The sequence below is a fragment of the Pipistrellus kuhlii genome, unplaced genomic scaffold, assembly GCF_014108245.1.
Source record: "Pipistrellus kuhlii isolate mPipKuh1 unplaced genomic scaffold, mPipKuh1.p scaffold_m20_p_1, whole genome shotgun sequence".
NCBI lineage: Eukaryota > Metazoa > Chordata > Mammalia > Chiroptera > Vespertilionidae > Pipistrellus > Pipistrellus kuhlii.
This window is the reverse complement of record NW_023425404.1, coordinates 33,424,011-33,449,119: the sequence shown is the minus strand read 5'-3', so window position 1 is coordinate 33,449,119 and position 25,109 is coordinate 33,424,011. Positions and strand designations below refer to the sequence as shown.

Here is a 25,109-nt window from a genome sequence, read left to right as displayed (position 1 = left end):
TAACATTTTTAATAGTTCTAATATCTTATATAAGAAATACTGATAGACATAAATCACATAAACAAAAGCTGATATGTAAAGGGAACCAAAATGATTGATAATTGCTGCTCTACACAAATATCTAATAGTTTACCAACTGAAACAAAAAAGGAAAAAGTAATATTTTCATTTCTTATGAGCATATAATCTCTGTAAGAAATAGAACGAAAAGAGGAGTTTTTAAAACCTTTTTATTTGAGTAATGGAGCAATGAAGGTGCGTAATAACTTTCTGGTTTCTACTCTAATATCAATATAAAATTAAATTAAAAGACCATGTAGACCTAGCTGGTTTGGCTTAGTGAATAGAGCATTGACCTGTAGACTCAAGGGTCCTGGGTTCAATTCCAGTCAACTGCACATGCCTGGATTGTGGGCTCGATCCTCAGTAGAAGGTATGTAGGAGGCAGCCAATCAATGATTCTCTCTCACCATTGATGTTTCTACCTCTCCCTCTCCCTTTCTCTCTGAAATCAGTAAAAATATATATTATAAAAAAAAAGAGAGACACATTTAGCCCTAGCCGGTTTGGTTCAGTGGAGAGAGCATGTGGACTAAAGCATCCCGTGTTCGATTCCAGTCAAGGACACTCAGGTTGTGGGCTGGATCCCCAGTAGGGGGTGTGCAGGAGGCAGCTGATCAATGATTCTCTCTCATCATTGATGTTTCTATCTCTCTCTCCTTCTCCCTCTTTGAAATCATCAATAATATATATATAAAAAGACCATGCAATCAGGTCCTAAAACTCCTTTGCACAACAATGCAATTAACATATCCTCACCCTTCCATGGGGAAGAAGAAAATCAAAGGAGGACATTAAATGGACTCCTGCCATCTCTTCCACGATTACAAATTGGAAGTATATACAGATACACAGGTCATGGAATCCAATAAGCCAGTCTTCAGCCTAGCTTCAACAGAATCTTAATTTTTATCCAAGTAGGGGTACTATTAACTGGGCCTATTACTTTAGTCTCTTAAACAAAGAATGGTCACAGCTGGAAATTAGGCCTAACTCCATAATTTATTGTATTTTAAAGTAATCAACCATTAATCACTATTTATTTAAAAAATGTAGAAAAACTCACCTGTAAATCATATGGTTTTCCAGCCCTCACTAAAAAACTCAATAATATACTGGTGTGTGCAAAATGGACATTCTCATCCAAGAATCCATGTAAGAGCAGTAAACGATTTGGTCTGGAGAAATGGAAATATCAGAGGATTAGGCAAAATAGTTTGAGAAAACCACTTCACTCCTTTAATCTAATCACAATTAACTATGCTAACCTCCTTATATTGCAACTACTAGGAGCCCAGCATACGATTTGAAATTTCGCGGCGCCGCCCACCTACCTGCAGCCCTGCCTTGACACCAGAACCTGTCCGCGCAGAGCTCCAGCATGCCTGGCCCAGCCCCAAACCCTCTGGCCTTCTCCGCCACTTCAAGCCCCACCCTCAGTTCTTGGAGTCACCTCAGGCTGGTCCCGCCTTCTCTAGGCGCCTCCCTGCTTCCACCCCATCTCCATCTCCATCCCATCATGGCACCAGGCACCAGAGGAGAGCATGGAAGCCTCCCTGTGCTCCTTCCCCTGGCAAGTGGGCCATGGGGCACTCAGAGTGCGAGCGGTGGGTGGCAAAGAACTGGTGAGGGGGGCACTATAGGCTCTCACCTCACCCTCCCCAGCACGGGATGGTCCCGCCTCCTCCGGCGCCTCCCCGCTTCCACCCCATCTCTGGAGCAACACCCAACTAATATGCTAATGACATTGGCATTACCTGTTAACTATGTACCGACCATTATCATATTAGCTCTTTATCAATATAGATATTAGAACAAGGATTCAACATTTTCAACATTAATATATTTGTAAAACATTAACCAGATGCTATATGTATTAAATATTTAAACAATAAAAAGAACATTGTACAATTCCTATTAAGATATTAGCACACATCCTATATAATAAAAGTCTAATATGCTCTAAGTGTCCAGTTCAACCAATCAAAGCACAATATGCTAATTATATGCTAAGGCAGCTCAATTGCTCGCTATGACATGCACTGACCATGAGGGGGCAGAGAGTACATTGGTCAACCAGTTGCTATGATATGCACTGACCACCAGAGGGCAGATGCTTTGACTAGTGGGTTAGCTTGCTGCTGGGGTCCAGCCAATCAGGACTAAGCAAGACAGGCCGGGCCAGATAAACCCTGGAGCCCTCCTGCGGACCCTCCCCTACTGGCCAACTTCCTGCATCCCTCACCAGCCCTGACTGCATGGATGGGGTCCCTCGGCCTGGCCTGTGCCCTCTCTTAGGACCTCTTGAGGGATGTTGGAGAGCCAGTTTTGGCCTGATCCTGCAGGTCAGGCCAAGGGACCCCACTGGTGCACAAATTCGTGCACCAGGCATCTAGTCAATAATAATGGCATGTCCCCAGAAAATGAAAAATTATAAACATTATTTGAAAAATAATGCAGAAATAAAAAATTTTCCACCTTAAATAGTAGTGCACTTAAACTTCTTTTATAGCACAAGCAAATTGCTTCAAATATAAATTGTAAAAAAAAAAAACCCACACACAAATGATAAGAAATTGCGTATTATTCAGCTTTGAGAATCACCCCTGCCTTTTAGTATTCTATAAAATATTAGTCTTGGTTACAGTATCTGTAGTTTTCATTACTATTAAATACAATTTTAAATTTATAATCTTAATTTAAAAGCTTGAACTTACTCAGAGGGAAACTTTTCTGCTTGCATGGCCACAGATCCTAAGTAATAGCCCTGTTCATTCTGGTCAGGGTGACCCATGTAACGTTCTGTGTAGCCTGTATCATAGAAGATCCACAGAGTGACTGGGGCTCCAGCAATAGCAACCTGCATAAGACAATAATGATAAGCAAGTGTGGTCCATAAAAGAACGGTTAGCAAAGAGGTTTGTAATTGCAAATTAATAGGCTAATATATCCACTACTGGAGCTACATGGTCTCAGGCCACTCAAAAAACCAAAGTGGAGTGCCAAGGTGAAGAACTAGATACTTTATGAGTCACGTTTTGTTCTATAGACACGCTGTATACCAAACCCCTAATCTGGGCTAGTTGAAATATGAGCATGTTTGTTAAAAGGGTGGACTGAATCAGAACATATGAATGCCTCAGTATAAACTCATTCCTGCCACTGGGGAAAATGTGCTAGAAGTGTCAGCTTTATTCAGAAAAAAACAATCTTTTTTTTTTATTGGTTGGAGAGGGATAGAGAGTTACAAATATCAATCAGCTGCCTCTTGCACACCTTCCACTGGGGACGTGCCTGCAACAAAGGTACATGCCCCTGACCAGAATCAAACCTGGGACCATGAGTGGGCAGATGCTCTAATCATATAGCAACATCAGCCAGGGCCATTTTTATTCTTAAAAATGAAAATTATTTTTCACTATTAAATAAAATCATGTTATTGAAATACAGGATTGAGAAAAGTAGGTTTATACTTATGAATACATAAAACAGTTTATTCTTATATGATTAATAATTATTTTATTTTTCATATGAATAACTGTAAACTTAGTTTTTGCCCTACCCTATATAAAAACCCCCAGTACTCATAATTCCCACTCCCTTAACAACTGTTAGCATCTTTTTTCTTGAAATATATTGTTATTGATTTCAGAAGTGAAGGGAAAAAGAGAGAGACAGAAACATCAATGATGAGAAAGAATCATCGATCAGCTGCCTCCTACACGCCCCACACTGGGGATTGAGTGTGTAACCTGGACATGTGCCCTTCACCAGAATTGATCCTGGGACCCTTCAGTCTGCAGGATGACGCTCTACCCACTGAACCAAACTGGCTAGGGCAACAAATGGTTTTTTAAAAAGTAGATAACATGTAAATATACAGCTTATATGGATACACAGGTTGACAAATATTTCTATTATCTCACATTATATTAAAACACAAAAACCGCTCCGGCCAATTTTCTTAGTGGTTACAGCATCAGCCTGAGGAATAGAGAGTCAAAGGTTCAATGTCTGGTCAAGTTCACGTACTTTGGTTGCAGGTTCCCTAGTCCCAGTAGCGTAAGGTGACCTGATGTCCCGCTTTTGGCGGGACAGTTCCAATTTTTAACAATTTGTCCCGCATCCCGCAGCGTTTTAAATAGTCCTGATTTTTGGAAAGATTCTTTTAAATCTTTTGGATATTTTCAAAATGTCTTGGGACCCGGAACAAATTCCTAAAAATCGGAACTGTCCCGCCAAAAGCGGGATGTCTGGTCACATTACAGTAGCGGCATGTAGGAGAGGCAACCAATCAATGTGTCTCTCTCATGTCCACGTTTTTCTCCTCTTTCCCCCTCCTTCCTCCCTTCCACTCTTTCCAGAAATCAATGGGGGTAAAAATCCTTAGGTAAGGATTAAAAAGCAAAACAAACAGATAAAAACAAAAACAAAAACACAGAAACACTAACATTCCATAATAATGCCAACCCTGTAAAACTTCAGAAAAATCATCATTTTTCAATTTACCGAAAATTCTATCCTTACTACCAAAACATGTGCGTGAGGAAGTCACATACCCTGAAGATATCTGATCTCTGGATTAATGCCATCAGGGAGAGGTATCCTCCATAGGACCAGCCATGGATGCCAACACGATCTAAATCAATGAAATCATATCGAGAAGCTAGATACTGGAGTCCTTCCACCTGGTCATCAATTTCTATTTGTCCCTGTCAAAAAAGAGAGACCATTTCACTGATTAATGAGTAAAAGTCTCATTATAAGAGTGCTTTTGAAGCTAAAAAAAAAAGTTATTAAAAATACCTGTAGTTTAAGATTAGAATTTATTGCCAAAAAAACTTTTTTAAAACCTGTAGAGATAGGAGCCTATAGTTGCTGTTGCTAGTCTGTTCTAGAGTTTAGCTATCCCTGAGTCATAAATTTCTTTCCTATTGCAACCCAAACTGTCCCTTACCATGTGGGTATTTCCCATTCTATTTGTTCTGTTGTCTGCTAAGAGTCAGCATCTTCCTTGTAACAAGCCTTCCCATACCCAAAGATAAAAAATTAGCCGCCTTAAGTGGTTGACTAATTTCACTTCTCCTTTAAAATGTAATGCAGTAGAGTTGAAGGAATCACTTGAGGCCTTATCCTCCTATTTCCCCACAGTATACCTCTAAGAACTGAACATACCATTTCTTTAAAGTCCTATGAAGTCTTAATTCCTACTACTACCACCCTGTCCGTATTACTAGGCCTGCCAGTGCACACAATCTCACTTCACTGAGCAAAAAAACAAAAATAAAAACAAAAAACTTACATGAGAATACAACATAAGGTCAAAGAACTGGCTGTGGGAGAAAATCCCCATGTCTTACTCAGCATGTCCAATACACTGGCAAACACAGTAACTGCCTTACTGTGCAAAAGGAACATCGGATTCTCATCATTTCCCAAAGCAGCAGAAAGGACATGGGGCATCTCTAAAAGGTAGCATTTAAAGCTTCCTGTAGAGAGAAAGAGGCTTGTCACAAGGAAGGCACTAACCAGTTGGTTTCTCTCTTCACAGAGGACAGAACAAATCTCAATTATTCCTCTCAATAGTGTTCAGGATGCTGAAAGCTAAACGGTGCTGCCTCCTGGCTAAGCTGGACATACAAAAAAGAGAGGCTACTTCTCTGAGAAGGTGGTTCCATCTCAGCTCCCCAAAATCATATACAAGTACACACGAGCTAGCCTAGTCAATATCAAGAGGCCTCTTCCCTCCCACCCCCAAACTCCAACACACACGCTCTCTCATTCACTCACAGCCCCTACCCCGACTCTCTCTCTGGGATTTCACACCAAACAATGCACCAGAAAATGTGTCTTTGAAAGAAAAACGTTTGTATGTTCACACACCATTTTATATTTAAAGGCGCCTTCAAATTTAAGCCCTCGGTGGCAGGATCCCCTGTTGTCTATCACAACCACCACATAACCCAGGGAGGCTAGAGTATTCAGACGGAAATACTTGACTCCTTTAAACCGATTATTCACCAACTGCACCTGAGGAAGAAATACAACTTCAGTGAAACTTCTTATATGGTAGCATACAAACACATAATAGAAGCAGGACACTATGAAAAGTAGAAAGCTTAAATTTCTAACATTATTTTGCCTTTAAAATAATGTAGTATCATTAATAATACGACAATGTTGTACAGAAGATCTCTAGAACTTATTCATCTGGCTTGACTGAGACTTTATGCCCACTGATTAGAACTCTTTCCCCCCTCCATTTATTTTTAAATTAACTTAAATCTTGTCATGTTTATGTTGCTTTTTATATACATATATATATTTATTTTTATTGATTTCAGAGAGGAAGGGAGAAGGACAGAGAGATAGAAACATCAATGATGAGAGAGAATCATTGATTGGCTGCCTCCTGCACAAACCACACTGGGGATCAACCCCGCAATCCGGGTTTGTGCCTTGACCTGGAATCGAGCTGTGACCTCCTGGTTCATGGGTCTATGCTCAACCATTGAGACACACCCGTCAGGCTCTTTTTTCTTTTCTTTTTCTTCTACGTGGGATGGTTGATCTTGAGCCTGCAGGGAGCAAACTGGTCCCAGATTTCTCCAAGGCCACATTTCTTTGCCTTCAAATCTTATGTGTCCAAAGATAAGGAAACACTGACATGGGTTTAAGTAGGAGGGTACTTCTTTTCTATCTCAACTTCACACTAATTCAGGGCAATAACTAAGCAACTAATGATTTTAAAACTATAACCTAAATATTACCGTATTTTTCGGACCATAAGACGCATCAGTTTTTAGAGAAGGGAAATGAAGAAAAAAAGATTCTGAAACAAATAGTGTCCTAAAATATTTTATGTGCATTAAAACCCAACATCACAGTCATAAACACATGTAATCAACCCAGTAAAGTAAACAGCAGCATTTAGAACCATTTTAGAGCCGGGCAAGCACACAGAGACCACACAGAGCCGGGCAAGTAAAAAAACTTTTTTTAAAAAGTATATGTGTAGGCTATATTTGGACCATAAGATGCAGGGACTTTTCCCCCTCACTTCTGGGGGGGAAAAAGTGCGTCTTATGGTCCGAAAAATACGGTAATTACATATAAGATAAGAGATTTAACCTACCCGATAGACAAAGTTACTAAAATGATTACTTCTACCCTGAAGAACTGTGTCAAATGGTAGAGAGGAGGATGAATAGATTATTTTTTCTCTCTACAAATCTCTTCTGGGATTGTCTTTGACCAGTAGTAGAAAAACTTAGTATTTGAATAAAATACTGTGAATAAAATACTAGCTTCTTTTTCCCTATTACAAAAATCAGTGCAAAAGGCACAATAGTTCTTAAATACCTTTATCGCCCAAAAACTATACTTAAAAATGACTGGGAAATTAGATGTAGCTTAAGTATTTCACCAGAAATAAACTATCTATTGAAAAGAAGACTTTAATTAATGTGGGAAGAAAGTTACAGAAGTTCAAGGTTCGTTGGACACTAGATAGATATTAAACAACAAAGTTCTGGCAAATGAGAAAGAAGTTTTCTCTGGCTGATACCAAAAGATAACCAACTCAGTCAGGAGTTAAACAAGAACCGATATTGGCCCTGACTGAGTATTGTCCCCATATGCCAAGGTTTCAGTTTTGATCCCTGGTCAGAGGACCTACAAGAATCAAACAATGAATGCATAAACAAGTGGAACAACAAATTGATGCTTCTCTCTTTCTAAAAAATCAATTAAAATAAATAAGAATCGAGGAGAAATCAACATGGCGGCATAGGTAAACATGAATTTGCTGCCTCGCACAACCACTTCAAAGCTACAACTAAAAGACAAAATAGACATCATCCAGAACCACAGGAAGGCTGGCTAAGTGGAAATTCTACAACTATAAGGAAAGAGAAAAGCATACTGAGACTCAGAGGAGCTGCGGAAGTAAAGTGCAAAGGTACAGAGGCGTGCACAGGGAAAGCCATGGTAGCCTGAGGAATTTCTGCTCTTCATTCTAAGCTTTCTAAAAATAGCAGTTAAAACTTTTTATTTACCAAGAAATTTAATTAATTTCACTTCCCAAAATTTCTTTAAATAGAAAACAACATATTTTCCTACTGAAATGAATATTTTATTTCCCACAATAGTTACAGTTCATATTGTAAATTAAGAAGTTGACAATGATTTACAAATTAGCCAGCTTCCTAAACTCCTAAACTGGGTAATTAGATCATAAACCAGAGTCATTAATAGCAGAGGCCCAAAAATGCTCAAATCTTAACTTAAATAATTGATTTCTATTACTAATTACTAATATGAGGTTATCTGTTAGTGTTAAAAATCCAGATAACCAGATAGTTTTTATACTGTGTTTTTCACATATTTCACATATCATTTCTTCACTGGAAAGGAAAAACTTAGCTTTAACATCAAAATAATATAACAAAATATATATAAAGCTTCTTAGGGTGTTCTATAATTTCTCTTTTGAGCTTCTTTGTATTAAACCTTTTTTTAAAGTTTATAAAGATTTGCCTTTAAGTTTTTTAAATTAAACAAAAGTTTAATTTAACATTTTCATGATTAATGTGTAGATAGCTGTAATACAAATGTGACTATGTTTGTATGTAAAACACACTTAACAATTATATATATCGATATATGTAATAAAATATACCCACCTGAGGACCACCATAAATGAACAGCACAGTGGGGTATTTCTTTCCAGGTTGTAAATCATGAGGTTTGTAAAGCATTCCATACAATGTAAATCCAGTAGTACTTTCAAAAGAGAAAATTTCTGGAGGGGTATAGTCAGGAAGAGGACCTGCAAGGAAATAACATACCGAGCCTGTAAGAGAAGTTGTTATAGAAGCTCTACAATATGATAGCAAGTTAAAAATAACCCCCCCCCCCACACACAAATAACTGACCATCCCCCTTCCACGTGATAAGCAAATTATTATCTTTACAAAAGAAAACATAATGAACATTTCAAACTATTTCAGAAATAAACACACAGTATTCTGAATAATCCTTGGAACATAGGAGGTAATTATATGCAGAACTATACAAATATTTTGTGCTCAGTTCGATGTAACTTATTGATGGTTAATAAATATATCTAGTTAGAAACTGGAAGCATAAATTTAACTTAGTCATTATAACTTGTTCAAGGCAGGTGCTCAATAAACATTTGTTTCTGGTAATTACAGAATAAGCCTAACCAGAAGCCAGAAAAAATGTCATGATCATCAGTCTTTGGTTTACAGACCTATTCTAAGTCTGTGTGTGTACTGGATGACGTTACAGTTTAAGCAGAATCATCACTATATTAAAAATTCTAATGTGCACATTAGAACATACTTACATTTTGTGATAATACTAATTCTTAATCCCTTAGCAAATATTAATGCATGAAAATATTTAATTGGATTTAAAGATAAAATTAGTACATTTTTTTAAGAAAACATTTAAAAAATAATAATTAACCATGCTCTTGACTTCCATACAGAAAAGAAGTTCTTTTATGGCCATTCCAATTGCTTTAAAAGTTTAAGAAAGTTACTGGCTGGTTATTCCCTAAAACTATAGCTTCACTGCTCAAAGAGTATTACTAGTTCAGGGTATCATTATCTTCAAGCTCATTTGTTTATCTAGAAAATCATCCAAATGTGTAAATAAATGGTTTCCTAGCTGATATATTGACTACTTTAATCCTATTTTCAAAAAGGCCTTCCAGCCCCAGCTGGTTTGGATCAGTGGATAGAGCATCGGGTCTCAGGTTCGATTTTGGTCAAGGACATATGCCTGGGTTTTGGCTCAATCAGTGGGGGGGTGCGGAAGGCAGCCGATCAATGATTTTCTCTCATCATTGATGTTTCTCTTTTTTTCCCTTCCTCTCTGAAATCAATAAAATTAAAAAAAAAAAAAAAAAAAAAAAAAAAAGGCCTTCCAGACCTATTCCTGTCTCGAGTGGGAGGTAGCCTATATTACTTGGTAGTTATCAGAATAGGAGGGGTAGGATCAATCAGAAATGGGAGGAGGTGGTAGTGAGAGATGGGAAGACTGTGTCCAGGAAATGTGGGCATATCACACAGGTTTTGGATTGCCTATAATAATTAATGTGTTAATCCTACTTAAGATCAGATTTAGGGTAATGAGTACCTGCTGAATCCAAAATGGTGGCCCAAAATTCCTTTGTTTTGCAAGTTGGGTCATCTTCAGGACTTGACAGCTTGTAAAGGGACACAGAGTGTGGATTCTTCTGGTTACTGTACTTACTTATAAAGAAGTCACAATGCTAGAGAAAGAAGAAACAGTTACGTTTCCCCCAGGGAACAGTAACAAAGGTTATCTGCTACTACATCTGTTCTGATGCCACAGGAGGAGTATGAGAGTCTGAGCATTCATGTACATACACAAAGCTGAAGTTAATGTTAAACTTTCCAAAGTTTTCCCCAAGAAATCAGACTTCTGCAGGCCAATTTGCATATTATGCAAAAGGAGTAATATATGAATAGAGGTTTTTTTTCTATGACAGGAAACCCTTTTCAAACAGAGATTAATACCCGGCTGATGCAGCAAGAGTGGGAATAGCCACGGTCGGTCAGCCTTGTCACTTCTCCAGGATTTACATAACTGACCACGTACAGGTGATGTTCTAAAGGAGAATCTTTGGTGCCTTCAAAATATACCAGCTTTCTGACTTCATCAACCTGGATCTGTCAAAATAACAACATAAAAATCAGAGCTAGCATGACCTTAGCAAGGTCAGTAATTCAATCAACAATCCCCAGTTTTACTCCGAATCATGTGAGTCATCCTTTGACTTGTGCCTCTTTAAAAAAATTTTCCACAAGTATTCCTGTAGTGTTTGTTTATGATTTACAGCTAAGAACAGATTCTGTCCAGAAGAAAAAAGGACACCAGAGTTGCACACTATTGGTAGAGTTTCCTATATGGTCAGAATGTGTGCTTTTCTTAAAATACAAGAATTATTCCATTAAAATGACAACCCTCTATAGAAAAAATAATAGCTATATTGCAGCTTAGGCCAACCATTCTTGCACACTTAACACAGTGTAATTTCAGCATGCTATATATTTCTAAGTTAGTGCAGTATTATCTTAGACAGTACTTTTGGTCTTTTGTCAAATCTTCAAAAGTGTTTCAGTTATTGAGTTGGGGAATAATTAAACTCAACCATATATTGGTATAGTTTATAAATAAGTATGTTAAGATCTCTTAAATCTTCATTCAGAACACAAAAAAAGTTTACATTAGTGTAATTTTTTATTATAAAAACAGAATTCCATAGTAATTTTTTTTTTCAGTTGACAACGTCCAAGGTCCCTAAACAGAAAAAATTATATTTGAACATATAACCAGAAGGCCACATGAGACTTTCGGTGATAATTAGACTTTAAAGATTGCATATAATATTCTACAATTTTTACCAACAAAAACAGCCGAAACCGGTTTGGCTCAGTGGATAGAGCGTCGACCTGTGGACTGAAAGGTCCCAGGTTTGATTCCGGTCAAGGGCATGTACCTTGGTTGCGGGCACATCCCCAATAGGGGGTGTGTAAGAGGCAGCTGATCGGTGATTCTCTCTCATCGATGTTTCTAACTCTCTATCCCTCTCTCTTCCTCTCGGTAAAAAAATCAATAAAATATATTTTTTTTAATTAAAAAAAAAACAAGCCTGGGACCTGGATATTCATTCTATCTCAATCACCTGGGGACTATGAGTGACTTCTCTTAGTAGCTAATAAACACAATTCTTCAATAAATCTTAAAATCAATTTGAGGAAAAAATAGGCCTTCACTAAATCCTGGTAGTATACATCAATTTAACTGTATGTATCACACATATAAAGGATGGAGTTTTTAGAGGTTTCATAAAACTGACCACCTAACTGAAAGTTGAAACAAATATAAGGTACTATAAAAGGCAAAAAAAAAAAAAAAATTAGAATTCACTAAATAACCACAGAAAGTTATATGCTGAGTGAAACAGAGGGTGAATTTCCCTCATTTTCCCTATCCATCTATTCTCTGTATAAATTTCTATCACTCATTGCAGATGGTGGATGAAATCCATGCAAATAAATTTGTGAAATAAGATAACTAGATGAATGAAAGAGAATCACTACCTCAGGAGCAGTAAATGTCATTTCTAATGTATAAATGAATGAGTAGTTTGTTAAGACCTATAAAAGTAATTTTCAAACTGTATCTTAATTTATAATTTTTGCTAAGCTTGAGAAGTATATATTAGCCTTTCCTTTATTAAGAAGCAACACAATATTTGAAAATGGTGACCTGTAATAACCAGTACACATCTAATACCAGGGCTATAAAATGGGTGAGATTTATAATTTAAGACTCAAAACACTGGGGTCATATGAAGTTGCACTACATACACATAGCAGATATGGACCAAACATATCAGCAGATTAAAAGAACATACATTAGATCCATGCCGGCCAAGAACTTCCCATTCACCACTGGTAATTGCTATTTCCTCTTTGATAGGACACTTGAAATCACCTAAAAATAACATAGTTGTAATTCAGCACTTTATACCAGACTATATAAGCAAATGAAACAATAAAGAATAGTATTCTAAACACTTTTTTCCAAAAAGTACATTAAAAATGTCAAGTTATATCTGGGATAATTTAAATGTTTTAGAACTAGTTAGAGGTAGTGGTTGCACAACACTGTGAATATACTAAATGCCACTGTTCATTTAAAAATGTTCAGTTTAATGTTAGGTGAAGTTTGCTCTAATAAAAGACAAAAGAAGGTCAACCGTTTAAAAAAACTCACATTATATGTCTTCATAATACTGTGGAATAATGATGAAATGATCCGTGCAAATAAGTGAAAAAGCAAAATTGATTCTTATGGCAAAGCCAGAAAAGAACTCAAAAACACCTGCATTCACAATGAAGTCTAATGGGTCAGCAAGGCATTTCTTCTAGAAATACAACAAACTACTTAAGGAGGAAATTTTTAATATAATTGTTCTTCACTTGCTAAAAATATATTGATATTGCCATATTAAATGCAAACATGCCCTATTTGTCTTTATGAGATTTTGTCTTGGCAGATAAGGCTCTCTCAGTGGTTTAAGGAGATTAAAAAATGGAAACTATTTCTCTTTGCCTAGCTGCTGCTAACTATGGCTATGGAAGTGACAGCTGAGGGCATAAAATAATTAGAGAGTACAGGCTTTTAGCTAGTCCCTCTCTAATTAAAAAGTTTTTTGACTTATTTTCTTTTTCTTAGACATAAAAATTCAATCTAGTACTTTAAGTTTGATGACCAGAAAATAAACATTATTTAACATATATATATAACAAGTACTAATTGTTTCACATTATAGCCACTTAAGGAAGAAAAAGGAGAGGAGGAGGAAAATAAAGTGGACATCATGGAAAAGGAGGAAGATCTGGAACAAGAAAGACTAAGGAAAAAAAGGAGGAAAAGGGAAAGATGAGGTAGAAAGATGAGAGAGAGAGAGAGAGAGAAACGTTGATGTGAGAGACACATTGATCGGTTGCCTCCCAGGGAATCAAATCTGCAACCCAAGTTCATGCCCTTGGCCAGGAATCAAACCTGAGACATTGTGGTGTGCAGGCTGACTCTCTTACCACTGACCTCACCGGCCAGAGCAACAGCTTTTCTTTTTAAATTATCATTTTCATATTATTGTCCCCAAAATACTTTAATTAACTACTATTCACAGTTCTCTGACCCGTCTTTATCACTAAATTTTCTGGAATTCCATAAGTGGATTTAATTTCTGAACAATAAAGGAATTGGTAGCACAATTTCACACTAAGGGCCACATTAAACTAAAGCTCTTAGGAAAGAAACTCTCTGTCTTAGATATATAAGATCTTGTCTTTTTTTTTTTTAATTATGCTAAGGAAAGGAATGGAATCATAGGTAATATTTGCTTTGCTAGTCCTAAGATGTAGCTGTTTCCCAAATAAAAATATTTAAAAGGCCATGTTAAAAAAAAACAAAAAACAAGCAACCCAAATAAAAACTCTGCAAAGGATTCAAATAGACACTTCTCCAAAGAAGATATTCAAATGGCCATTAAGCACATAAAAAGATGCACAATGTCACTAGTCATTAGGGAAATATAAATCAAAACCATAAAGACATACCACTTCACACCCATTAGGATAGCTGTTATTAAAAAAAAAAAGTCACCAGAAAATAATCAAGTGTTGGTAAGGATGTGGAGAAACTGGAATACTTGTGTACTGCTAAAAGGAATAGAAAATGAAAAAGTAAGATAGTTTCTAAAAAAAATTTTAATAAAATTACCATAATATCCAGCAATTTCACTTCTGGGTATATACCCAAAAGAATTGAAAGCAGGCCGAAACCGGTTTGGCTCAGTGGCTAGAGCATCGGCCTGGGGACTGAGGGGTCTCAGGTTCGATTCCAGTCAAAGGCATGTACCTTGGTTGCGGGCACATCCCCAGTGGGGGGTATGCAGGGAGGAGCTGATTTGATTGATGTTTCTCTCTCATCGATGTTTCTAACTCTCTATCCCTCTCTCTTCCTCTCTGTAAAAAGTCAATAAAATAAAAGAAAAAAAGAATTGAAAGCAGCATCTCAAACAGATATTTGTACACCCATGTTCATAGCAGTATTATTCACAACAGCCAAAAAGAGGAAGCAACTTAACTTCAGCTGACAATACTTAATTTCACTTTGGACCAACATAATTATATCAACCTAAAGAGCTATAATTATAAATAAACTTCATTGTAGACGGTGACAGTATTTAAAAATCTAGTAAAAATATCTAGTAACTATGATGTTTAAAAATAGTTTTTTAAATCTAAAAATATGGGCTCACTTTAAGCCAATTAAAAATTATAGTTAAGGCAAAAGCAGAAAAAAAAGTAATCCCACCACCCAGAGATCATTCATTATCAACAGTTTAAGATATTTCTATCAAGAACTTTGTCCTGAGGCACAGGCAAGATGGCTGATGATAACTCAACTCTTCTGGGATGTAATTTTCCAATCAGGGTTTGAATGCATTAAAATAAACATACTAGCCGAAACCAGTTTGGCTCAGTGGATAGAGCGTTGGCCTGCGGACTGAAAGGTCCCAGGTTCAATTCCGGACAAGGGCATGTACCTTGGTTGCGAGCACATGCCCAGTAGGGGGTATGCATGAGGCAGCTAATCAATGTTTCTCTCTCATCAATATTTCTAACTTTCTATCTCTCTCCCTTTCTCTCTATAAAAAAACCAATAAAATATATTTTAAAAATAAAATGAACATACTAGCTCTGGCAGATGTTGCTCAATGGTTAGATTTGGACTGCACGATGAAAGGTCTGGAGTTCAATTCCAGGTCAAAGGCACATATCTACTTGGATTTTGGGTTCGCTCCCCCACACCCAGCATGTGGGAGGCAACCAGACCATGTGTCTCTCACATCGATGTTTCTCTTTCTTTCTTCCCCTCCCTTGCTCCCTCTCTTTGAAAAGCAATGGAAAAATTATCCTCAGGTGAGGATTAATAACAACAAAAATAAAATGAACATATTCATAAAACAAAGCAAAACATCTATGTCTTATGTTGTTACACATGCAAGTATTTGTATTTTAGTTTGTGCCTGGAATTTAATGAATCAGTATTGATGCTTATAAAGTATATAAGAGAGACAATACATTACCCCTGCCCCTCCCACCTTCTGCTCCCATCATTTTTTCTTTTTTAAGTAAAAAAAGGATTTCTTACTTGGGGCAGGTAGCCCACCACTGGATCGTTTATATTTGCTCTCCTTTAAAATGGATGTAATTTTATATAAATGACGAAAACCTGTTTTGCATTCAGAGGCAAAAATAAATTCAATTTCATCTTCATGACTTTGGGGAAAAACATGAAAGATGTCATGGATCTGTAAAATGAATAGCTTAATTTACTATACAGATTAATGAAATAATACGTAAACAATTAAATTTAGCTAGAGAAAGACTTGATAAGCATATTCTGAAGTATAAATAACTGATGGTGCTAGGGGATATGGTATATTTACAATTATTATTTTGCCTAGGCATTTCAGATTTATCTTATTTAAGTCAAAGACTTCATGCATTGAGAAATAAATGTTTCCAAATGGAGAAAAAAATGCCAAAAGCTTTTTCTTACTCACCATCTCTGTAATCCTTGAAACATGGCATGAAGCTTATTTAAGAATCTAAATCTTATTACAGAAATTATAAGGAAAAAGTTTTTAACATTTTTTTCCAAAGGAAAATATTCTAACAGTTAAAGGGAAAACAGATGTTTGTTTTAGGTGAATCTTACAAAGTTTATATTCAGCAAGGGAATGAGCTGGCTTTCTTTATTTTGTATCTTAAGTTTTTCCCACTAAATTGGAAAATGCACAATTCAACCCAAACTGGTATATTTTAGTATAATTTGCCAACAAAAAGAGCAAGTCTTTTCTATACAGGACTCTCATGGTCCTCTCGGAGGTGCTGATGAGGCTGTGCTTTCAGTATCTGTGTCTAGGAACAAGGGTAAGCCTGCAGCCAGGGAGATGTCATTTCAATGGCATCTATTTTCTATCTACAACCATTTCATTATTCTAGAACCATCACTCCAATCTGAAATGTTAAAACTAAGTAAATAATATTCATGGTTACTTTGAACTTAAAAATTCATCTTGATAGTCTGTTAAAAACTTCATTTGCTTTAGCATTCTGAGAAGATATCTAACCAAGCTCAGGAGAGCAGACATACATTTATCCAGATGTCTGTTGTTTCTTCGTAGATAATCAGTGGCGTCACAGAGTCAGGCACTGACTCAATGAGTCTCTGTCTTTCCATGGCATCATCTTCAACTGGGATAAATAATTCAGGCGAGATCAACACTATCTGGAGGCGAGTCTGGGAGCGATCTAGCAGGATGGACCAAGCACTATTTAAACAAATAAGAGAAAAGCACCAAAAATAAAGCAAGTTCTCAACAAATGAATATTCTCCTATTCTCTCTCCTAGAACCCATCTGTTATTTCTGCAATCATAATGAAGAAATTACTTTAGTATATGCTAAATTATCCCTTGCAAATGACTAATTAAATTAATTTCCAAAATCACAGGTGGACTTTGAAATCGTTTTCTCCCTCTAGTGTCAACAAACGCCAGCCTCATAATACTCCTGTTGTCCACATTAGACAGAATCATATGTAAACATCTTCACATAAGGCTCTGCAAATACTTCTGTTTAAACTATACAATAAAAAATATGTACTTTCCTGTGAGCCTTAAAGTCATACTATTTTAATCATAAATAACTGAAACTATGACTGGCTAAGTAAGAGACAATTAAAATGCTATGCACCTATGCTTACAGGATTACAAATCCCAAAATTCACTAAGGTTAAAAAAAAAAAATCTTTGTGTATAAATAACACTGCAAATTTACATGTGACGACAGCTCCAACTGAAAGGCAAACTTAATATAGACATTTCTAAAGTTCTGGATCCTAAATTATTTGCAAAGAAGTGACAAAATACGTACTATTTTCCCTCTGGAGTCCATCCAGCTCTGGCAATATATTCAACTCCTTCAAACAGAATCTCAAAAGGCTGAATTAGTTCCTTATCTATGACATCTATAATCTATTAAAAAGGAAAAAGGGAATCTAATTATAAAAGACTTAGATAATTACCTTACTAGTCTATTTAAATCATTATCTTTAGTAGCATGATACTTTTGCAGAGCTAGACATTTAAAAAGGCACACAGGATATAGCAAAACCAGCAGCTGTGGGTGACCTCTGCTGGTGCCCCTTATGCCTAAAAAGTCTAACCACAGAATTAACACAGTCTATCATGGCTGCCAGAGGGATGGGGGAAGCTGGGGAACTGGGTGAAAATGGTGAAGGGATTAAGAAGTACCAATTGGCCCAGCTTGTGTGGTTCAGTTGAGCTTCGATCTATGAACCAGGTTGGAGCACGTGCCTGGGTTGCGGGCTCAATTCCCAATAGATAGTCACAAAGTAGTCAAGGAAACGTAAAGTACAGCATAGGAAAAATAGTCAATAATATTGTAGTAACTGTGTACAGTACCAAATGGATACTTGAAGTTTTGGAGGAACCACTTGTAAAATATATGACTATCTAAACACAGGCATACACCTGGAACTAATACAAAATAATATTAAGTGTAAACTATAACTGAAAAATAAAATTTAAATTTTTTTTTTAAAGAATTAGCACAGCCCTAACTAGTTTGGCTCAGTGGATAGAGCATCGGCCTGGGGACTGAAAGTTCCCAGGTTCGACTCGTCACAGGCATGTAACTTGGCTGCGGGTACATCCCCAGTAGGAGGTGTGCAGGAGGCAGCTGATGGATGTCTCTCTCTCATCTATGTCTCTGACTCTCTGTCCCTCTCCCTTCCTCTCTGTAAAAAAATCAATAAAGTATATTAAAAAAAAAAAAAAAAGAATTAGCACAGTATAAAAGTCTTTTCCCATGAGTTTATACTAGCAGAACTCTATAGTAACTGGTTAAACAGTTTTAATAACTTTAGACTCTAGTACCTATGAAAAAAAATACTAATTCTTAGTTCCTGTTTTATTTTTATGTGTTAGAGGCCCAGTGCATGAGATTGGTGGGGATGGTGGGGAACTTCAGCCCGGCCTGTGTCCTCTCACAGTCCAGGACCCTCAGGGGATGTCCACCTGCTAGCTTAGGCTTGATCCCTCTCACAATCTAGGAGCCCTCGCTCCTTACTCAATAAAGTAACTTACGGAAGCGAAGGCAGGAGAGGCTCCTGCCACCGCCGCTGCACTCACTGTGAGCCCGGCCTGTGGCTGAGCAGCGCTCCCCGGTGGGATTGCACTGACCAGGAGGCAGCTCCTGCATTGAGCATCTGCCCCCTGCTGGTCAGCAATGGACTGTTCGGCCATCAGGTCAATTCGCATATTAACCCTTTATTATATAGGATTATTTTTTACTTTGTAATACTTTTATTAAGAGTGAACTGATGCCCTAACTAGTTTGACTCAGGTTCCTACCCCACCCTCTGCTCTTACCCCCCACTGTCCTCATCCATAGGTGTATGATTTTTGTTCAGTGTCTTCCCGCACCCCCCACTCCCCTTTGCCCCCAGAGAATTGTCAGTCCACTCCCTTTCTATATCCCTGACTCTATTATATTTACCAGTTAATAATGTTAATCAGATTTTTAAAAATATATTTTATTGATTTTTAACACAGAGGAAGAGAGAGGGATAGTTAGAAACATCGATCAGCTGCCTCCTGCACACCCCATACTGGGGATGTGCCCACAACCAAGTACATGCCCTTGACTGGAATTGAACCCAGGACCTTTCAGTCCACAGGCCAACGCTCTATCCACTGAGCCAACCCGGTTTTGGCTCATCACTTTGAATATTTCTTGCCATTCTCATCTGGCCTGCATAGTTTCTATTGAGAAATCAGCTGACAGTCATATGGGTGCTCCCTTCTAGGTAACTAATTGCTTTTGCTGCTTTTAATATTCTCTCTTTGTCTTTTGCTCTTGGTATTTTAATTATGATCTGTCTTGGTGTGGTCTTCTGTGGATTCCTTTTGCTTGGGGTTCTGTGTGCTTCCTGGACTTGTAAGTCTATTTCTTTCACCAGGTGGGGGAAGTTTTCTGTCACTATTTCTTCAAATAGGTTTTCAGTATCTTGCTCTCTCTTCTTCTGGCACTCCCATAATTCTTATGTTGGTATGCTTGAAGTTGTCCCAGAGGCTTCTTACACTATCTCTAACTTTTTGTATTCTATTTGCTTTTTGCTCTTCCGGAAGAGTGTTTTTGCTTCTTGGTATTCCAAATCTTTGACTTGATTCTTGTGATCCTGTAGTCTGCTTTTAGGTCTCTGTATATTTTTTATTTCAGTCAGTGTATGCTTAATTTCTAGTTGACCTCTTTTCTTATCCTCAAGGGTATAATTTATCAGCCTTTCCTAGGAAATTCTTGAAAAATCTTATAACTGGTTTTGAACTCTATATCCAGACTTTTGCTTTCCTCCATTTCCTTCAACTGAGGCCTGCCTCTTTGTCTCCACATTTTAGCTGCTTCCCCGAGTTGATGGAGTGGCTTTGTGTGCTAGGTGTCCTAGCAGGACCCAGTTACCTGTGGTGGACCCTCTTGGTGCAGCCCTTTGTGGGCTGTATGTGCAGTCTTGTTGTAGTTAAGCCTTGCTTATTGTTGGTATCAACTGGGGAGAGTTGATCTCCAAGCCAAATGGCTGTGAGGATCAGCAGTGTCTCCACTAGGAGGGCTTCTGTGCTCAGCTTGGATGGAGCAGTCTCAGGGTGGCGCAGACAAGCTTTGATTTCCCGTCAGCCCCGCCCTAAGAGGGCCTTGTTCTCAGAGTCCCATGGCAATGGCTGCTGGCCACACACACCTCTCAGAGAAGGTTGCTCTCGAGTTTCGCCTGCTGCCAGACAGTCCAATTTCTCCCTGACTGGGACTGGATATCAGTGCAACCAGGGGGTTTTGTTTCCTCCTCAAAGAGCAAGCTCGCTGCGCGTTAGCTGCCGCCCTCTTCGCGCTCACGGATCTCCGCACCTCACAGCTGCTGAGGCTAAGCGTCCTTTTCTCCTTTTTTTCTAGTTGGTAGAGCTTCCACTCAGCCAGCTTTCTGGTGGTTCTAGATGCTGTCCACTCTGCTTTCCAGTTGTAATTTTAAAATCGTTGTGGTAGGCTACACTTAGGTGTTTACCTTATGTCACCATCTTGATTTCTCTCTCTCTGTCTTTTAAATCTATATCTACATCTACATCCTCGAGGAAATCTTGATGACTGCCACCAGAACCATCTTTTGAGCAAATTTCCCAATCACCCCTTCCTTCAATTCTCAGCATTCTGCAGTAGCATACAAACTGGCAGGTTTATCACCTTTTACTTCTACATTTCCCAGAATTCTTGCAACACTCATTCCTTTAATTAATTGGCCAAATACTACATGTTTTCCATCGAAATCAGGAGTTGGAACTATTGTGATAAAGAACTATGATATTTCTAGTTGGTAGAGCTTCCACTCAGCCAGCTTTCTGGTGGTTCTTTCTGGTGGCTGAATACACTGCTGGCTTACTCGTTCTTAAAGCCCTAGCCAGTTTGGCTCAGCGGATAGAGTGTAACCTGTGGACTCAAGGGTCCCAGTTTCGATTCTGGTCAAGAGCATGTACCTTGGTTGAGGGTACATCCCCAGTAGGGAGTGTGCAAAAGGCAGCTGAATCGATGTTTCTCTGTCATCGATGTTTCTAACTCTCTATCCTTCTTTCCTCTGTGAAAAAAATCAATAAATATATATATTAAAAAAAAAAAAGGCTGAGAACCATTTGTATTGCAGCCGGCATTTACCATGCTCAATAAATCCTCATGGTTGTGCTAATAGAAATTTTCATCTTCAAACTTTTCACCATAAATACTTTATCCACCTGTCCCATTCTGATTTTAGAAATATCTACCCTGAATCGTAAATTTATTAATAATTTGATAGAATGGGCATCCTTTGAAATGGAGAAGTTTACTAGCATAGGTCCAATGTCTTTTTCTTCTATACACAATGCACAAAAATTTTCTGCAGCTTTGTGTACAATATCTACAAACAATTCTAGGACAACTTGACCAACTCACTTGCCTCCTATGTCCACATTAAAAAAAACACCTTGGGAGTTACTGGGGTTGGAAGGCCTAGGGGATGGGTGTGATATTTTGACTTGCAAATGTTTTTGGAAGTGGCTCATGTTCCCCTGGAAGCTAAAACCCAACACTTGCTCCCTACATTTTAGTCTAAAATATTACTTTTATGATATATTAGTGAAATAGTCCGGTGTAAGCAAACTTTTCTCCTTTAAAAGTCTAGCCAATACATGCCGAGACCGGTTTGGCTCAATGGATAGAGCGTCGGCTTGGGGACTGAAGGGTCCCAGGTTCGATTCCGGTCAAGGGCATGTACCTTGGTTGTGGGCATATCCCCAGTAGGGGGTGTGCAAGAGGCAGCTGATTGATGACTCTCTCTCATCGATGTTTCTAACTCTCTATCTCTCTCCCTTCCTCTCTGTACAAAATCAATAAAATATATTTAAAAAAATTAAAAAAATAAAAGTCTAGCCAATATAATTTAAAAAATGTATTTTAAATGGGCAAAGAATATGAATAGAGAGTTCCCTAAAGAAGATATACTAACGGCCAATAAGCAGATAAAAAGATGCTCAACATCATTAGCCATCAGGAAAATGTAAATCAAGGCAATAATGAGCCCAGCTGGCATGTCTCAGTGGTTGAGCACTGACCTATGAACCAGGAGGTCACGGTTTGATTCCCAGTTAGGGCATATGCCCAGGTTGCAGGCTCAATCTCCAGTGTGGGTTGTGAAGGGGTAGCCAATATAAATATCCTATATAATAAAAGCCTGATATGCTAAGTGTCCGGTCATCCATTCAACCAATCAAAGCATAATATGCTAATGAAAGGTAAGGCCCCTCAACCACTCACTTTGATGTGCACTGACCACCAGGGGGCAGATAGTCAACCAGTCACTATGATGTGCACTGACTACTAGGGGGCAGTCGACCAGTTAACCAGTTGCTATAATGTGCGCTTACCACCAGGAGGCAGATGCTCCAACTGGTAGGTTAGCTTGCTGCTGGGGTCCGGTCAATCAGGACTAAGCGAGATGAACTGAACACACCCTGGAACCCTTCTGCGGCCCCTCCCCAGCTGACCAACCTCTCACATCCCTCCCTGGCCCCAGTAATGCACTGGTGGAGTCCCTACGCCTGGCCTGTGCCCACTCGCAATCTGGGACCCCTCAGGGGATGTTGGAGAGCCGGTTTTGGCCCAATCCCGCAGGCCAGGCCGAGGGGCCCCATTGGTGCAAGAATTTGTGCACTGGGCCTCTACTGTGTATGTGTGTGTGTATATTTATATTTGGATACCATGCACCAAAAGGTCACACTGGTCAGATTCCCGGTCAGGACACTTGACCAAGTTGTGGGCTCAATCCCTGGTGGGGAGGTGGGAGGGCATATAGGAGGCAGCCAATCGATGTTTCTCTCTCACATCAATGTTTTTATCTCTCTCCCCCTTTTCCTTCCTCTCTCTCTCTAAAAAAATAAAAATTTAAATAAAGAAACAAACAGAAAAAAACACACCACAATGAGACCTACTAGGGTGTCTATAATAAATAAGATGAATAGTAACAAATGTTGATGAGGATATGGAGAACTTGGACAACTTATACCACTGCTGTTAAATAGTGCAGCCACATTGGAAAACAGTTTGATAGTTCCTCAAAAGGTTAAACATAGTCATCTTATGACCCAACAACTCCACTCCTACGTATCTAACCAAGAAAAATAAAACCGTATGCCCACATAAAAATTTATACACACACATTCATGATAGTATCCCATATAATAAAGATGTAACATGCAAATGGTCATTATACCATGAAGCATAAGGACCGACCGCATAACATTAGGATCACGGATGAGCAGGAGGGTGGGGCAGTGAGCTACAAGTGGGTAGCAGAGAGCTATAGGAGGGGGCAGGGCAGCAAGCTATGAGGGGTGGGGAGGTGGGTGGAGGGGGGGAGGGAGCTACAGGAGGGCAGGGCAAGCAGGCAGAGAACTAGTGGTGGGCAGCAGTGAGCTACTGGAGCATGGATTCATGTGCAGGGCTACTAGTTTTAATAGCCAAAAGGTAGAAACAACCCAAACGTCCAAACTGATGAGTAGATAAATAAAATGGGCTATATCCATACAATGGAGTATTAGGTAATAAAAAGTAATGAAGTGCTGATACATGATACCAAAGTTGGATGGAGCTAAAAACATGATTCTAAGTAAAATAAATCAGACTGGCTATCATGTGATTCCATTTATAAGAAATGTCCAGGATTGGCAAATCTATAGACAGAAAGTAAATTGTTGATTGCCCAGAATGGGAGAACATGGGCAGGTTGGGGGTGATAATTAAGGGATGTGGCATTTCTTTTTTGGGATGATGAAAATGTTCTAAACTGTCTGTGGTGATGGTGCACAACTCTGTGAATATACTAAAAATCCCTTATAAACTTTAAATGAGTAAACTGTATCGAATGTGAATCAGATCTCAATAAAGTTGTTTTAATAAGTCTTAAGTCTATACTTAATCTTGTTGCATTCAGCTTTTATGCATTTGATTGTCCAAATGGAAAGCAGCACTAAAAGAGAAATGTGTGATATTTAATATACCATAAACATATATCTAACACAAAAGGTAATTCACTAGTCAATACCCAGTATTTTTAAAATATTGATCTAGAGAATTAACAAAAACAAAGAGAATAAATTATAGGAAAGGAGTGGTATGTGCACATCCCCACATTGATCTTTTGGAAACCAGCAGAAAGATTTCAAAGTAGAAAATAAGGTCAACCTGAAATCATGACCCACAGATGTCTCTGCAAGTTCAACAAGCCCCCAAATAAAAGTGTTCCTAAGATCTCTACTATACTACTCGTTAAATGACACACAAAAATCAACTCAACATTTTATACTCACCCTTCCTTCAGTATCAATCATTATTTCTGACATCTTAAAAGTGACTTTTGGATTTGCTGTGCCTTTAAAAAAAGATATAAATAAGTAGTATGTATACTTAAAATCACTGAAATTTTGCTAGATCAATTCTCTTTACGCTTTAGTTAAGTCAGAATATTATAGAGTCACAGCTTTATTGGATAAGAATCTCAGAACTCATTGCAAACTCAGTTTTGAATATGGGTATTAAAAAAAAGAAGAAGAAGAAGCTGCCTGCCCTAGCCGGTTTGGCTCAGTGAGTTTGATTCCAGGTGCATGAGGGAGGCAGCCAATTGATGTGTCTCTCACACTGATGTCTTTGTCTCTTCCCCTCCCTTCCACTCTCTCTAAAAAACAATGAAAAAAATATCCTCAGTGAGGAGAAAGGAAAGAAAGGAAAGAAGGGAAGGAAGGAATAAAAA

At 38.2% G+C, this 25,109-nt stretch overlaps 1 protein-coding gene and 1 non-coding gene across 10 annotated transcripts in view; both read right to left on the bottom strand.

Annotated features, from left to right (window-relative positions):
• Positions 1–25,109, bottom strand: part of DPP8 (dipeptidyl peptidase 8) — a 56,079-nt gene that overhangs the window by 8,389 nt on the left and 22,581 nt on the right. For 6 of the 9 annotated variants that reach the window (XM_036438693.2, XM_036438634.2, XM_036438645.2 and 3 more), the window contains 12 exons: positions 24,670–24,731; positions 17,642–17,742; positions 16,861–17,038; positions 15,853–16,012; positions 12,539–12,618; positions 10,635–10,787; positions 10,231–10,366; positions 8,745–8,890; positions 5,944–6,090; positions 4,620–4,772; positions 2,778–2,920; positions 1,127–1,238 (listed from right to left, as the gene is read on the bottom strand). In XM_036438693.2, the coding sequence (XP_036294586.1) occupies positions 1,127–1,238; positions 2,778–2,920; positions 4,620–4,772; positions 5,944–6,090; positions 8,745–8,890; positions 10,231–10,366; positions 10,635–10,787; positions 12,539–12,618; positions 15,853–16,012; positions 16,861–17,038; positions 17,642–17,742; positions 24,670–24,731 (1,571 nt within the window). Of the gene's footprint in view, positions 1–1,126; positions 1,239–2,777; positions 2,921–4,619; positions 4,773–5,396; positions 5,550–5,943; positions 6,091–8,744; positions 8,891–10,230; positions 10,367–10,634; positions 10,788–12,538; positions 12,619–15,852; positions 16,013–16,860; positions 17,039–17,641; positions 17,743–24,669; positions 24,732–25,109 lie in introns of those variants that run through there. The other 3 variants (XM_036438683.2, XM_036438676.2, XM_036438704.2) reach the window with 3 other exon arrangements.
• On the bottom strand, positions 6,614–6,746 carry LOC118710579. Its single transcript, XR_004985448.1, has one exon. It is a non-coding gene; the product is annotated as a small nucleolar RNA SNORA38 (small nucleolar RNA).